The sequence below is a fragment of the Gigantopelta aegis genome, chromosome 6 (assembly GCF_016097555.1).
Source record: "Gigantopelta aegis isolate Gae_Host chromosome 6, Gae_host_genome, whole genome shotgun sequence".
Lineage (NCBI taxonomy): Eukaryota > Metazoa > Mollusca > Gastropoda > Neomphalida > Peltospiridae > Gigantopelta > Gigantopelta aegis.
Genome location: NC_054704.1, coordinates 15,497,653 through 15,514,559, shown reverse-complemented (window position 1 = coordinate 15,514,559; position 16,907 = coordinate 15,497,653). Strand labels below are relative to the sequence as shown.

The 16,907-nt window shown below is 33.0% G+C and overlaps 1 protein-coding gene across 1 annotated transcript; it reads right to left on the bottom strand.

Annotated features, from left to right (window-relative positions):
- Positions 1-1,927: 1,927 nt before the first annotated feature.
- On the bottom strand, positions 1,928-15,773 carry LOC121374139 (tRNA:m(4)X modification enzyme TRM13 homolog). Its single transcript, XM_041501099.1, has 14 exons — positions 15,550-15,773; positions 13,920-13,966; positions 12,778-12,850; positions 9,575-9,637; positions 9,034-9,103; positions 8,134-8,240; positions 7,309-7,387; positions 6,972-7,060; positions 6,373-6,448; positions 5,728-5,802; positions 5,143-5,245; positions 4,542-4,711; positions 3,310-3,406; positions 1,928-2,254 (listed from the first exon to the last, which is right to left on the bottom strand). Exons 1-14 carry the CDS (start codon positions 15,667-15,669, stop codon positions 2,068-2,070), a joined length of 1,356 nt encoding a protein of 451 aa, XP_041357033.1. The 5' UTR covers positions 15,670-15,773; the 3' UTR covers positions 1,928-2,067.
- Positions 15,774-16,907: the final 1,134 nt, after the last annotated feature.

Sequence of the window (16,907 nt, the reverse complement as noted above, 5' to 3'; positions counted from 1 at the left end):
CACATTGAGAACCATCCGCCTTTTTTTTTTTTAGATCAACACAGACTTCCATCATTGTTGCAATCAGCTGCTTTAAAATGCTGTGTTAATTGTATTTTGTATGTATTTTTGTGCTATATATAAAACTGATTATGTATAATGCATAAGAATGCAACTTGTTGTTGAAACATTTTGTTAACTGTACATATTTTTTGCCATAAAACAGTTTTGCCCAACTTGATTTAGTCAACAGTTTGTTGACACAAGTATGCTTAGTTTCATGTGATGAGAGTTTGTGTAGATCACTAGTCATTTATTAATGGAAAAATTGTTAGAATAATCAGTTTATTCCAGCATATATAAAAGTCCAATCTGGAACTGGAACTGGAACTATTTTCTTGTGCCCCTATCCATATATGGTTCAGGCACGCCCACCATGGATCCATGTTCTGGCATCGCCAGTCCACGGTTCCATGGCGGGAGTAAAAAAGCCCAATCTGTCAAATAGTATTTTGCTTCATTTTAAACGATTGTATTGTTAAGTTGACAAATTATTTTTCAAATGTAGTCTGTAGGTGGGTTTTTTAAAACCATGCACCAAGACATATGTTATTAGAAGTTTTGTTGGTAATAAAATATTAATACCCCTTGTTTTAGAATATAAGCTTGGTAAAATATGGTAATTTTTAATAAATTCTATTTTTTATTATTACCGGTACGTCACACACAAATTCAATATTTGTATTTAAGTGAAGTTTTTTTAAGGTATAATATTTAACCACACATATACACATCGTCAAACTTGTGGCAATAAAATGTAAATTTGTTCAAAATATAAATATTAGATTTTCAAATTATTATTTTGGGCTTTTTTGGTCTTTTATTTGACTCTCACTTATTGGTGTTGGGCACATGATTTCTCATAAATTAAAAATCAGCTCATATGTGGCCTTTATGGTATATAGCTACCACATTGTTTTCTATTAATAAAACTACATGGACAAATCGCATCCATGTGGTGCAGTGAACTTTTTTTTATTACAAAAGGAACATGATGTATATTTTCATTTTCTTACCAATACTTCAGTGTTAAAGGGACTATTCTGTGTTTGCAACCATTAAAACATTTGTTAAAATAATAAATCTTTTTCAACAACTAAAGATACAGCTTGAATACAGTTTATTGTTTAGATCATCTGTTATCGAATGTGTTTCTGGTTGTTAACAGTTCAAATTTCATTTTAAATTCCTGGTATAAAAATTTTTGTACTAAATTATTTGCAAAAAAATAGTAATAGGATAACCAAAAATACTTATATATACAAATTTATACTGATATTTTAAACAAGAAAATGTATTTAAAATGTAAGTTTATTTGTGAAAAATGCTCCTTAGACAAAAACAAACCGACAGTCTCTTTAAAGGCAGGTTTTTTTTAATATGGTTTACTAATTGTGATAAAATCATTTATGGGGGTCTTGTATCATTTTAAATCCCAATCTGTTCCTATTACGAAGCTAATGAGACAGATTTTTGTTAATTTAGTGTTAGGACCAACCTCTTTTGACCATACTTTTTCCAAAAGACATTTACTCATAAACATCATTGCAATTGAGATTTCCTAAAGTGAAATTTTTTACAGTTGGTATACGGTATTTGTTTATGTGCAAAGCACTCCTTACATATTGATGTGAAAATAGCCAATTCAGTAAATGATGCACCTTTAACAGACAAAAATGTGCATACTGTAATTGTAATATGTAATTGATAACTGACACATGAATTTAACTCGTGCAAGTGCTACTTAACCTACAAGTTGTTCATTATCATGTATGGACTGATTTTATAATGTATTTTGCAAGTATATATAATGTGTTGCTCTTGAAGCTAAAACATTGGTAAGTTAATACATATTGTATTTGTAATCATACATAATAGAAATAAAATATTTTCCAAAACATTCTTTATTTTTCTCTTTGTCACCATAATATATATAATGCCTAATAATTGTAGTTTTACAATATTGTATTAAACCATTAGAACAGCTGCCAGTATATGAAATGTCTGACATGTGACGTATGGTGAAGACTAATTATTCCCAGCCTGACGAGCTATTAAGATGATATTTTCCGGTGTCAACTGTTGATCAATGTACTGTCTAAGGTATCCGTCCATGTTGTGATCAAGCAGATATTTCACTCGCCCGTAGTCTATCAATCTCTTACACTTCCTGCCAACCTTCTCCCGGTCTTCCTCAGACAGTCGAAGCTCAGGACTGAAATATAACAATATATCTAGTAGTGCTTGGACTTTAGGGCTAGCTTTGGCACTAGCAAATTACTAATTTAAAAAGAAATGGCAAATTTTAGTTTAATTTGGTGAAAAATAATTTCATGTAATAATTAATAGTTTGTAGTAACCCAAGTTTTAGCAATTTTTTTTTAACTTAATAGATAATTTGGTAAAATTTTCTGCTCACCCAGAGCTAGCTCTTTGAATTTAATCTTCAGTTGTCTGTTGTAAATGGTTTGCACCACAAATCAAATTTTAATTACACAGTTGTTTTTAATTTTATTTATTAACTTGGGGAAAACATTTTATTTATTATGGCTATGTATCTGTTGTCATGTGCACTGGATCAAACCACCTCTGTGGATCCATTCAGCTGATTGGGTTTTTTCTCGTTCCAACCAGTGCACCACAACTGGACAAAGGCTGTGGTATGTGCTTTCCTATCTGTGGGAACGTGCATATAAACAATCCCTTGCTGCATTAAAAAATAATGTGGGTTTCCTCTGATGACTACGACTCCGAATTACCATCCAATAGCCGATGATTGATTAATCTATGTGCTCTAGTGGTGTCGTTAAACAAAACCATCTTTATTTATTTAGCTAATTATAATCGATCATTGCAACACTAATACAAAGTACAAACATTAAATTATACACAGGTAAAGCTCAACGACTGCTTGAAGCATCAAAGATTAGTATATAAAAGATCAACATAAAGGTTTTTTCTGAAATACAGCATTACAAATTTCAGACCGCATGTGACTAGGTAAAGTGAGCAGAAAACACTTATTTTAATCTTGTCAAAACTCAATATTTTGTGTTGGTTAACTGACAGACGAGATTTGCCAATAATTCGTTCTGTTGACTTTCAGTTTCTTCAATAATGGTATTGAACTGATGAGAGGTTTTTGTAATAATATAATAACTTCTTGAAACTGTAGGTCATTTTGGCGGGACTTTATTTGAAGTTTTTTTCAATATCAGATTGGTATGAAAACATGGTTTCCATAGCCTAACATATAAGTAATAAACTCACTGATGACTTGAAGCTACATCAATGACATGTTCCTCTGGATCAGCTTTTAAATCATTTGAAACGGAACCATTTTCTATCTTTTCATCTGTTTTTGCACCTAGAAAATAAGAAAATAGTTTAGCCTTAACATGTATCATACTGCTGTCAGTCCCCCATCCACCCCCAAAAAAGTCTCCGATCAACCAAGTTCCAGAATTGATGTAAGGAGGTGGCTTTTTTTTCTTCTGGAAAAACATGGATTGCACAGAAAAGATGTGTATATTTTTGTTTGTTTATACCCTCATCTGCCTTGGTTCTCCTCATTGGCCATGGTGCCCCTAATTTCCTTGGTACATGAAGGCTTTCTTTCACATTTCCTATTTAGCCAGCACAACGTTTATGACTTAAACTTTGCCTCATTTGGACCAACAATGTCATGGTATGTTACAATATTATTATTTGAAGCAGTGCAGCATTATTTCTGATATAGATGGCACTGTTGTAGCTACCATGGAAAGTTTGAAGAACAAAACATTTTTGAAGCACAAGGTCAAAACTGACACGTGTGGACCAGAGACCAGCAATATATATAATTAAAGAATTCAAAGGCGATCTTAGTAGACTTTTAGTTTCTAGAATGGAAACTTAAATAATACAGAAACTAAATACTTAGTTATAAATTTTGTCCTGGGTCTATAACGAGATTCCTAAAAAAAAAAACCCAGTCTAGATGTTTGTAAAATGTATTCATGACATAATGTACATGGGTTCTATTTCTTAATATTTTAAAACTATTTCTTTTAAAAAAATTATTGACATTATTAGTTAATGAAAGTAGAAAACGTTTTAAAGGATATATTTGCCGATAATGACTGATGACAATGACTTTGAAAAATAATATAGTTGGGATTACTCGTCAAGTGAAAGTAAACTTGGTGAAAGAGTAATAAACAATGACGTCAGTAATCGTTATTGTAGGGTTCTAAATAAAATAATAAAAAAATATTAAATTTAGTTTAGACTCACTAGGATATTCCCTAAAATGCTAGACACATCAGGATAGTGTTACTTTATTTGTTTTGTTACAATTTGAGGCTGAAAAATGTAGGTTCAAAATGACTAATTTCACAATGAAAGCTTGGTTCAGTGATGATGTTTTCTTATTTAAACCTGGATGTAAGTAAATGGAGATGTTTAGCATGCACTCCAATATTTCTCTATATTATAATATACATAGGTGTCTCAGTACAGACCTAAAGTTTTCCATCCTTTCCATGTACAAGTTGCCCAGCTGCTCATGCTTGTAAGCAGTTGAAAATCACGACTAGAAAATCCACATTGTCTCATAAAGTGTTTTCCAACATATGCACGCCATGTGCACCGGTGATGACAACACAGAGCTATCACGATGCCTGCTGGAGCCCTGCGATCAACAAAACAACATTGTTAGAACATCCAGAATAGTAACTGTACATCTCAAGAGTTCAAGGAAATTGTTACAGAAAGCTGTGACATGCACATCTCTAAACTTCCCTTCATATATAACTGTACATCTCAAGAGTTCAGGAAATTGTTACAGAAAGCTGTGACATGCACATCTCTACACTTCCCTTCATATATAACTGTAAACCTTTAAGGAAAAGAAAATAATATTTCATTTCAATCATAGTGTAAAAACATCTCTAAATGTTAAAGGTATCATTATGTTCAAACAGACAACTTTGATAATATCTTGATAATATTACATTATTCTATGTTTATCACCCACTGACTAATGATTTGTTCATGCTGGGGTGTTATTAAACATTCATTCAATTATATTCTGACTTTCATGAAAAAACTTGTTTGACATACATTAAATGGCTGCTCTTTTCTAATTTTGGCTTTTTAACAGCAGATTCCTCACTGTCATCATCCGGAGGTTGCATGGTTTCTAAAAGACACCGTAGTGATAAATCTGCAACAAAAATCAACTTAATTAAATACACAACTGTTTTCATCGCTAACATTATTTCTCATAAAATTTGTTATTGCATTATCATACTTTAAAACATGACAATGTTTTCACATTCCTGCCTAATTAGAGTATTTTACACAACCTTTTTAAAAAAAAGTCTGAATCCTTTATTTTTACAAATAATAAACTTTTCTTTTTATATTGCTTTTTGACAATTTAATTGAGGTTTGTTTACCTAACTATGTCATTGGGTGTCATTAATTAATTAAATTTGTGTGGTATTTCAAAACTTCTTAAAGCTGAGACCTCAAAAGCTTGTCCTTGCGTCTGCAAATTTCATAATTAATGGTTGGCTAATGTTTAAAGATCTCCAATAGATTAATAAACACTATTTACGTGCCGATCTCCAATTAAAGTTTAGGCACATCCACCTTGGCACAACCTCTGACTTTACCAAGTCCAGAGCAAGGTAGAAATCTCACCTGTAGCAGCTCCACATAAATGTTTACCCATGGCAACAACTGGTCTCGCACTCTCGCTCACAGTCAGATGTTTTCCTGAAAATAGCAGTATGTCCTGTAAATCTGCAGCAATATTTTAATAATGGGCAATGTTGTAGTGGTTGCAATGGTTTTTATGAACAATTTATAAACATTTATATTAATTGACCTTGCTTTTTACATGAATATTGTATATCAGAATCACATGCAAAATCACAACTCTTAATATTAATTAAGTTGTTCATTTATGGCTACATTATTATACAAGAACTTTTATACCAATTTGTTTTTTAATCACTCTTGACTTAGCACCTAAAATAACATTGATTAACCAGTTTAAAAAACTCAGGGTTCATGTGCAATCTTAAAAAAATATGTAAGAAACATTTGTTTCCCTCATTTTTCAAACTAAATATTACTGTCCCCAACATGTAGTTATTAGAGACTACATGCTTTTGTGAAAGGTAATACCAGAATATATGGCAATTAAAATATTGCTATATATAAGTAAGAGACAACCAGGACAATATTGGTAGGGTGCAGTTCTCCTCCAAAACAGAATAGAGGCAATACCAAATGGCCCCATGCCCACAATATTCATCCCTGCCTGAAGTAACACTGACTAACCTAGATTTAAATGCTCAATGTCGATGCGCAACCTTTCAAAGACTGGACCTTCACCTTCTCGATGTTGAAGGTCAAACTGCAAAACAACTGCTTATATTTAATGAAGAGAAAATTAAATAACTTTCTATAGAAACAAAATATCTGTTAAAACTAAATAAACATTATATTAAATTAAAAAATGAATAGTTATATAAATATTTAGGCACTGGGTCCTTATCTCAAGTTTTACCTACCAAAGTTGCATGTAAAACAATTCCACACACACACACACACTCACACAAGCACTTTGATAATAAAGTAAATTTTTAATATGGCTTTAATAAGTTAAGAATTAAACTTATGACCATGACTGGCATGAGTTAGCCAGACCGAGCAGAAAAATGTCTGCTAGTTTGGTTTATACGCTTCACAGTAAACCAAATGGCCATATGGGAAACCAATCAAATAGTTTGCGACCATTGGCGAAACATTTGTTGGCTGAACTTACAGTGTCACATATGTCCTGGGGTGGGGTGTGTAATTTTAAGTATATTTGATAATTTTAACAAATCTAGGGACATAAAAAATGTCTAGTTTTAATATAATATTTGATCACAAACCTTGTTCCGAACATTTCCTTTGTCAACAAGTATAAATGCCACATCATTTGCTTTATCAAGTGCTTTCTGGACCCAGTGTGATAGCTGACCTAAAAATAAGGGAGACACAACGTACAGTATGGTATTTCAGACAATACAGTTAAAAAGCAATTACATGAATTAATGAGTTTCCACACTAGTAAACTATTATTGAAAAAAACATCAAAACTGACTGATTGGCTGCCTGACTGACTGACTGATTGACTAATTGACTAAGTATTGGCTGCCAAACTTGCTGACTGACATACTGACTGACTGTCTAAAGGACTAACTATGTAACTAAATATCATTTATAGACCTTTTCCAGCTCCAAGTTCAACAAAGCAGTTTCCATCTTTAAGCAATCCAAGCTTATCCAAATGTCCTATTATCGATGCCTGTAACAGAGGAAAGTTCACATTTTCAGTTACTAGGTCTATATCAATATACAATTTTAAGTCAATAGAAATAGCTATTTATTTTGTACGACAGGCAGCAATAAATCAAGGCTAATATTCGTTCCTCGTACATGTCATCAAGAAATCGTGCCACAAAATGCTTAAATTTCATTGGATGTGATGAGATCTGATTGCAACGCTCCTTATAGATTCCCCTTGTTATTGTAAACAAAGATGGCAGCGTCAGCGTCCATGGAAACATGTCATGTTTGTCACGATATGTTAAAAAAAGGTTTCGGCGGTTAATTTTGGATATTGCTTTCAAGATTGTCGCATGTTACCGATGCTGTGATTGGTCAGCGATGTCATCGTGTAAGGAACCTAATCGGTGTTACAAATTTTCTTCCAATAGAGAGCGCTAGTAGTGGATATCAGTAATCTTGACTACATGTATCAAGGCTGAATACGAGGAATGAATATTAGCCTTGATTTATGCAGATGAATTTTATCTAAATTGGCTATAACATTTAGCACGTGGCTTCTAGAATTTTGCACAAATTAGCCATTTTTGAATAATTTTCATCAAACAAATATATCTGAAAACTGGCTCAAACAAAATTCTTTTTAGTGTGAGCCCTGAAGAGAAATAAAATATTTGTGTTAATTCTTGATTATAGTTATCAATAATAACTATGATATGGAATGAACTATTGTGTTCAATAACATTATTTTCTAAAGAACGTAACCTGTTGTTTTCTGTGTCTCAGTGCTGGGATGCCAAAGGTAGGATTCTCAAGTTCTTCTCTCAAACAACTGTGAGTTAATACTTCACTCTCCAGCTTACTAATATGCTCTGTAGTTAAGAAACTAAATTTAGTCTTCCCCCGAGATATAACATCATATTTTTAAATTACTGATGATTATTGTTACATGCTATTTAAACCTCTCTAAACCTAATGTTTTCTAAACCTCTCTAAATAGACCTGATGTCTCTTAAAGTACATGTATATCTAAATTTCTACATATAAATTTGAAACATATTACTTGTTATCTAAACTTCAATAGAACTTGATGTCTGTTACATGTTATGTATTCTTTTATAAAATAAACTTGTTATATTATCTAAACATCTCCAAAACAGAATACCGTAAACTTGACAACTACCTCATAATAACTACTTCTACACAATAAACTTGATTAAATGTTATGTGAATTGCTGGTTCAAACCAAGCTTGAATACAACAAACAATATTATAAAATAATGAAACTAAAACTCTGGGAGCTTATTTCTATAGTGAAATATTTTTAATTTATATACATTATTCTTGTTTTAGTGAAGCATATTATAATAAAATAGGTTATTCAGGCTCTAATCTATAACTAAAAACGTTTGAGAAGTGAATTCTCCCTTCCCAGGAGAAAGGGGAAAAGTTTGATAAATGGGTGAAGTGAACACTTATCAGTGCATTTTACAAAGTTTTGTCACATTCCACGTTCATTCGGAAAGACCAGTAAACAAGTCAGTGTCTTGACATTTGTCGTGTGATTTTGTTTTTGAAATTGGATTAGTTTTAAATTATTATGGTTACTTAGACTTCTCACTACTGCTAATAATGTGGTGAGCTGAGCCGACTTTTAGTGTTTACCTTCATAGAGTCTGTTAACTTTTTCAATCATATGCATGAGAGATTCTTCTGAGACATTTTGTACTGTAACCTATGAAAAAAAACCCCAGAAAAATGAATATAACAGTATTAAGAAACTACATTATACGACAGATCAGAACATGCTTTTTTTGTAATAAAGCCCCATGTATATAGTGAGTTTTAATACTACTTAATACATACACGTTTGATGGGTTATAAATTGTTAAACATTTTTGTGTTATTTTCATTGAGGAATATTATTTTTATCAAACAAATTTTATAATATAATATAATTACATGCTCATTACGGTAATATTATTCATAATACATGGAAATAACTATTGTGTTTAAACATTAAATAATAAATCAAACTTATGTAGCCTGTGTGGTGGCAGAGGCTTTCATCCTCTACATCATGTGTTGAAATAAGCAAATCTCAGACACCTAACAGCAGGTGTTTAAAATGTGCTGATGTGCCAGTAAAAAACAAATAATCGTCTCTCTTCTGGCATAACAGGATGTAGCTTCAAAACTCATTTACCTTTGTATCTGGCACATGGTCTCCTTCATCATTACCAGCATTAATGCCCTCGCTGTAGAAAACCTACATATATCAAACATAAATGTAAGTACAGTGGACTCTGTCTAAACCGGATTTTGTGTAATCTGCATCTCTGTGTAAACTGGTCCATTTCTAAAGTCCCGCCCAGCTACCGTTAAACTCTTAGGTATAAATATCTGCCTAATCCGGATTCTGTGTATTCCGGACTCCGGACCAAAAATCAAGAAAACGAAAGAACCGTTCATGTATTAATTACCTCTGTCTACACCGGTTTCGGATTTCCCGAAACGACAGGCCTCTTAATTAGTGGAACAATGATCGCCAATTATCAAGGAATCGGGATGCCGTCGCAAGATCAAATACAAAACGTAATCCCAGTAGTGTGAATATTACTCTAATTACGGTCGGCCGTTAGATCAGTCGGATTAAAATTAGTGTGTGTGTTGATACACAACTACTTTCACTCTTACGAATTCTGTGAGTTGTACTTGTCAAACTAACACATGTATAAATACGTGCGAGTCGCTCGTATGTTTTGTGTTCTCATTTCATTTATAATGGCGGAACGTCCCAAAAAACGGCAGCGTATCGAACTTTCGTTAGAAACTAAAGTCAAATTAATACAAGAATTTGATTCAAATCCTCAGTCAAAACAGAAAGATTTAGCACTAAAATTTAAAATCGGAAAACAGACAGTATCAGACATCATAAAGCGTAAACAACACTACCTGCAATTGTACGATGCAAACATTTCTGGGGAGAGAAAACGAATAACAAATGGAAAGTTTGAAAATCTAAATGGACTGTTGCACCAATGGTTTAATCAGGCAAGATCTAAAACTCTACCAATTTCCGGCCCAATTTTAAAAGAAAAGGCTCTTCAGTTTGCCGAGCAGCTTGGCATAGCAGACTTTAAAGCGTCAGATGGTTGGCTAACGTCATGGAAAACTCGTTTTAATATCAAACAATTCAAAGTTAGCGGAGAAAGCGCAGGTGTCAATCATGACGTCGACGATTACAAAGAACGCCTACCGACGATAATAGGAGATTTCGACTCCAAGGATATCTTCAACTGTGACGAGACCGGATTGTTTTTTCGAGCGTTACCTGACAAGACCCTTTCTTACAAAAGCCAGGCGGCGAAAGGAGGTAAAATTTCGAAAGAACGATTAACTGTTTTATTGTGCTGCAGTTCAATGGGAGAAAAGTTAAAACCTTTGGTGATTGGCAAAGCACAGAATCCTCGTTGTTTTAAGAACATAAATAAGGACACACTACCTGTCACTTGGACAGCCAATCGGAAAGCTTGGATGACATCTCAACTGTTCAACGATTGGCTACAACAACTTAACAGACAGATGCGGCGACAGCGAAGAAAAATCCTGTTGTTTATTGACAACGCACCATCCCACGGTCAAGATCTAAGTGTGAGCAATGTAACGGTGAAATTTCTCCCTGCTAACACCACTTCAGTGCTGCAGCCATTAGACCAGGGTATTATCAAAGCTTTCAAAGCACGATACCGAAAGTATCTGATGCGATCACTCATTTCGCGGATGGAAGACTGTGCAAGCGTGACCGAGCTCTGCAAGGCAATCACGGTTCTGGATGCAGTAAACTGGATTAATGCAGCATGGAAGGAAACCCAACAAACAACAATCGCCAAGTGTTTTATGATGTGCGGATTTCCTGTCACCTCCGAGCAGGAATCTGATGATGAAAATGATGACAACATTCCTCTCGCTACATTGCTAGCCACCATCTCAAGTGAAGTTCCAGTGGCTGAGTTTGTTAATTTCGATCACGATATTCCCACAGAGGACCCGGATGCGAGTGACTGGGAAACTCAACTAGTGGCGGCGCACAAATCTACCGACAAAGGTGAGGAAAAACCAGCAGACGACAGCTCAGACGATGACAACAACACAGAGTTGGACACAATGCCTGAACTAAATTATGCCGAAGTGCTAAAAATGATAAAACAAGTTAAAAACTTTGCGGCAACTAAAGAAAATAGACTTTTACAACCAGTTTTAAACTTGGAAGTCATGACAGAAGAGTTTGCCCTTGAAAGAAACATCAGGAACAAACAGACAGCAGTGACAGACTATTTCTCAGGTGAAACTCGATAAACTACGTGTACATTCATTCAACTAATAACAGTGACACTTGCTATTTAAATAAATAAAATGTTTATTCATTCGATACAGTCCATTCAATCAATGTGACACTTGTTAAAACTACCATGTCCTTGTGCTATTTGATATGTATTAAATCAATAAATTATTTATTCATTTTACGTTTTATGTTTTATGTGTTAAGAGGTTTTGCAATTTAAAAATATTTTTATTGTCTTTGAAATGATCGATTGAAAGCCTGGCTTGCGGTGTAAATGTCACTGCTGATCGCGAGTCGCTGATCTTTCAAGAACCATAACTCTGGATGAACTCTGGCTAAACCAGTCCTCTGTATAAACCGGACTATTTCAATGGTACAAAGCGAGTCCGGTTTAGACAGAGTCCACTGTAATTTAGATTTTAAAGACCAAATATGTAACACATGTATATGTTAAAGACGATCACAAGTACAGAAATTGACAATTAAAATCTAAGCTTACTTATAGTGAAACAATGACACTGCTATATCACTGCTTATATATTAAAAAGTAGGTTTTATTATTACATTTATGGATATCTTTAAAGTTATAATATACTGATGGAAAGATAAAAGGGAACACATGGAATTGTAGACCAAATGGAATTCACAACTACCGTAGTAATGCCTGTATTTCATACCAAGTTGTAATGTGGGATTGAATATCTGTCTATATGTTCCCAGTCAATTTCTGACAATATGAATTGATTTTTGATGCAGTCATTATTTCTTGTTGCTATCTGTGTGATCCTTTATTTCTTTTCATCAGTATACATTACATTTCTACTGTCACTCCATAAGTGAATGGCTCTTGTATATAGACACATTTAAAAACAAATTAATGTTTACATATTTATAATTATATATGGACTTATAAAAGCAAAGATAACTAGATCTGTTATAACAAATTGTGAATATCTACACATTTTTAACAGAACATAAACACATCAGTTCTTTCACTAACTAAATGTACAAACACATGAAAATGAAAGGCAATATCCCGTAACAATTAAAACCATGATACTCACAGATCTGTTTTGTTGTTTTTGATTTTCATTACATTTCTTCAAGTGTTTACTTAATTTATGTTCGTAGCATGTACTGCAAGAAGAAAAAGAAGAAAAACTATCTTGTTTGGAGAAGATCCATAAAATCAATTCATGTATTGTCAAAATAAAATTAAACATTAAAAAATATGATTTAGTCAGCAGGTATTAGTATCCAACACATATTATTATATATTTGGGCATGATAATAAAGAATAAGATGCGACAAAAGTGTTCGAGTTGTTTCAGTAAACTTGAAATGTAATGCATGGTTCTTGATTTTATAAACATTTATGACTGGTTGACATTAAGGTTTTCTTCACCTAATTTCTATGACAACCATAACTGCTAATTTTACCAGCTGTATCTTACCACCTGATTTGGCTTTCAAAGTAATGACCCTGGTAATGACAACTAATTAAAAAACAAAAAGTAATGCTTAGATAAATGTAAAAATAACATATTTTTAAAACCCAATTTTCTTAAGAAGTTTGTTTTGTTTAACTACACCACTAGAGCACATTGATTTATTAAATGTCAAACATTTGGTAATTTTGACATTTAGTTTCAGAAAGGAAACCTGGTAAATTTTTCCATTAGTAGCAAGAGATCTTTTATATGCACCACCCCGCAGACAGGATAGAACATACCATGGCCTTGATATACCATAGGGGCGTAATGTGATCTGGACCGGGGGGGGGGGGGGGGGGGGGGGGGGGGGGGGGGTCGAATATGAACCAAGTGGACCTTTTTCTATTTAGTTTTTGCACCACCAGAAACTCCATATGTATTAACCTGTATGTTTTAGTTCTGAAAGCGGACCATTTGCTTCAGCAGGGGTGTGTGTGTGTGTGTGTGTGTTTCGTCCAAACCCCCCGAACCCCTCTAGCCTACGCCTCTGTAACAGTCATATTGCATTGGATGGAACGACAAATAGCTCAATGGGCCCACTGAGGGGATCGATCCCAGACCAAATATGCATTAGGTGAGCGCTTTACCACAGGGCTACATCCTACCCCCTAATTTTCATGAAGTATTTATTTCATTATACTGACCAATGAACTGTATTTTTAACATTCAAGTGCACAACAGAATGTAGATTATATAATACTGTTGATACTTACTGCTTAGGATCCAATGGACATGGTATTCGTTTTCTTTCCAACTGAACCTGTAAAACACAATGAAACATATTAATACTGAAAATAAGACAATGACTTGAGTTAATGAATTTAAAAACATATTAAAAGACTTTTATATTTTTCTCTGTTGTTTTACCAGGTAGATGTTCATCTAATACGAAATAAATGAAATTAACTGTATGTCAATCTTTGATGATTTTCCTTTTTGAGTGCAGATCCATTCTTAGTCCAGGAACACTAATATTTAACCCAGAAATAAATAGTACAGAGGTAATGTTTTCAAGATAGATGCAGAACATCATCAGTAATAACATATCAAATGTCACAACAGTACGTAAAGATACCATTACCATCATGTAATAAGTTTATACATGTTATCAATCTTAACAAGCACACTTTTTTAACATCTGCTGTCGTTTTGGGTTTTTTAAATAGGAGAAACTGCAGACAGTAAAATACTTGGTTCATATAAATTAGAAAAAGAAGATTAAAATATAATTTTTATTGTATGCATATCTTTTTATTTAAAAACAAATGTGTTTGAGCCCTAGACGGACATTTGGACGATTACAATCGCTCTCTCAGTCAGAGATAACTCTGTAGCGAAAGCACAGAATTTCTGCCTACCACTGGGTAGGCAAAGGTTCCCCCTTTAATAGTAATACAATAATTTTTTAGGCTAAATACCATTATCAACTATAATACAATGGACAATGTAGGACAATAATTTCAGCAGTAGATAATCAACTATATAAGTTACTCATGCGCTGGTTTCTCTTTTTAAACTGGCCGTCTGTCTATCACAACAGTGACAACACTAAATGCATCAACTGGTTTCTAAATGCTATACAATGGCATGATTTGGCATCCATGTTCAGCACTGGAATTAAGATGCATAATGCTATTTTACTTTATTCCTTAATCTCATAATCATCTGTTAAGTATCGGGTACTCAAGTCCGGGTCGAGTGTGACCCTCGAGTACTAGAGTCCAATATTTTGGACTTGTGCATGCCATATCTTCAAGATAAGATGATGGGATATGATGTAATCTAACAATGTCATAACATGCATTGTGGTATAAAAGCACTTGTGATGATGTCACATACTTTGGAGGGTTCCACCTCTCTTGAGAAATATTCCAGAAAAAATGTATAACGGCAGATGGCAAAAACCTGCATGCTTTTTGTCCTAGGAAGAACTTGGCAAAGTCGAGATAGGTGACATGTTTATCATTTATAGTTTGTCCCACAGAGAACACCTTTTTTCATATTGGCACTATGAAATTTACTACAACTTATTTCTGAGCCAGTTGTTTTCTAAATTGCATAAAGAAACTGTAGGGCTTTTGTTTAGTTATTTTCAAAACAGTTTTACTTTTCTTCTTACGTTAAACAAAACTGAAATTATTTACACAAAAAAAAAAAATTGGTAGGAGTAGGACGCTCAGGGTAGAACAGACTATAGCATGTAGGCTAGAATTTGTTTCATTGTAATGGGCTTTTTCACATTTTCTGTCTGGACAAAATGTGTGTAAAATCTATTTGTAATTAAAGGTAGGAGAATAATTTATCGTAGTTGTTAACAATGTGGTTCAGACTTTAGTAACTTACTCCCATAACAAATGAATGTTCTGAGCAAAACTTGTGTCCCATATTTGGCCTAAATTTGCAAAATCTACGTTTCTTTTTTAAATAAAAACCACATGAATTTTCTGGTGGTTCGCAATTCATGTTGTTATTTTGCACTATGCGATCGCTTTGTGATGTATTCGCATTAGATGACCTGTAACAACTCAAATTGACTGAAATGTTACTTTCGTTATGACAAAGTCCTGAGAAAACCGGAAGTAAATAAAAGTGCTTTTTGAGAAGGAGTAATTAGAAAAATTAAAATAAATGAAAAAATAACATTTGAATTTAATGAAAATCCTTACACATTTGGAGAACTAATACATCATCACATGGCTTATTATTTCCATATATTATAATTTAAATTTTACCAAAAAATGTGTTTGGTCTAAAACCCTACGCTCTCAATAAAACGCAAAGCCGGAAAGCTACTTGTAATTTTGCAATCAATTAAGATTCGTAAAAAAAAAAGTATTTAAGAATGCTACAGCAGCTACACATTATCTATATTTAAATTATTATAATATAAAACATATATAGAACATTTACCAAATATGGCTAAAATTATATGAAAATTAAACAAATTAAAAAAAAATCCAAAAAAAAATCGATGTTATGCTAAATGTTCTAGATATTTATAAAACATTATTGACATTTAATAAATATTTACAAATATTTATTAAATGTAAAAACTATTTATTAAATGCTAACTCTTATTTATTAAATAATGGCAATATTTATTAAACATTTTCCATTAATTAAATCTTTCCAACATATAGCAATCTTTAATATTTTGTTTTTAAAATAGCAGTATTTGATTTAATCATGATTTAAATAAGATTTAGCTAAATCGAAATCGAAATTCCATTTAACTTCATATCAGATGTAGCCGGTTCGAGAATGTGCAATATAAGTAAATCAAGCTATATGACTAAGGGGTGGCCTTTTTATTTTCAAGTCGTCCCCCCCCCCCCCCCCCCCCCCCCCCCCCCCCCGAACATGATAATTTATTTGCTTCAACATTTGATACCCATATATTACGATTAAATCATATTCATTATATATGTTCATTTTAAACAATACGAATTATGCTTAGGTAGCCTATTCTATCCAGGCACCAGTGACAATGTTAAACATTCAGAAGCCATTTTACATTATGATGGATATAATTAATACAGTATTTATGTTGACATCATGGTGAACAATTCAAACAATGTTTCTGTTTTTGTTTTCAATGTTTTATATTATAACCACAAGTTGTGATTTATAAATAGCATTTTTGTAATATATATACCTATATCTATTCGGTGAAGTTTAACAGTTAGTTAGTTTTGTTTAAC

Coding starts and splice junctions, on each gene's coding strand:
- LOC121374139 (XM_041501099.1), bottom strand. CDS start 15,669: ATGAATTGCGAACCACCAGAAAATTCATGTGGTTTTTATTTAAAAAAG. Junction 6,449..6,971: donor AAGGAAATGTTCGGAACAAG/GTTTGTGATCAA, acceptor GTTGTTTTGCAG/TTTGACCTTCAACATCGAGA. Junction 4,712..5,142: donor GAAAAGAGCAGCCATTTAAT/GTATGTCAAACA, acceptor TGTTGATCGCAG/GGCTCCAGCAGGCATCGTGA.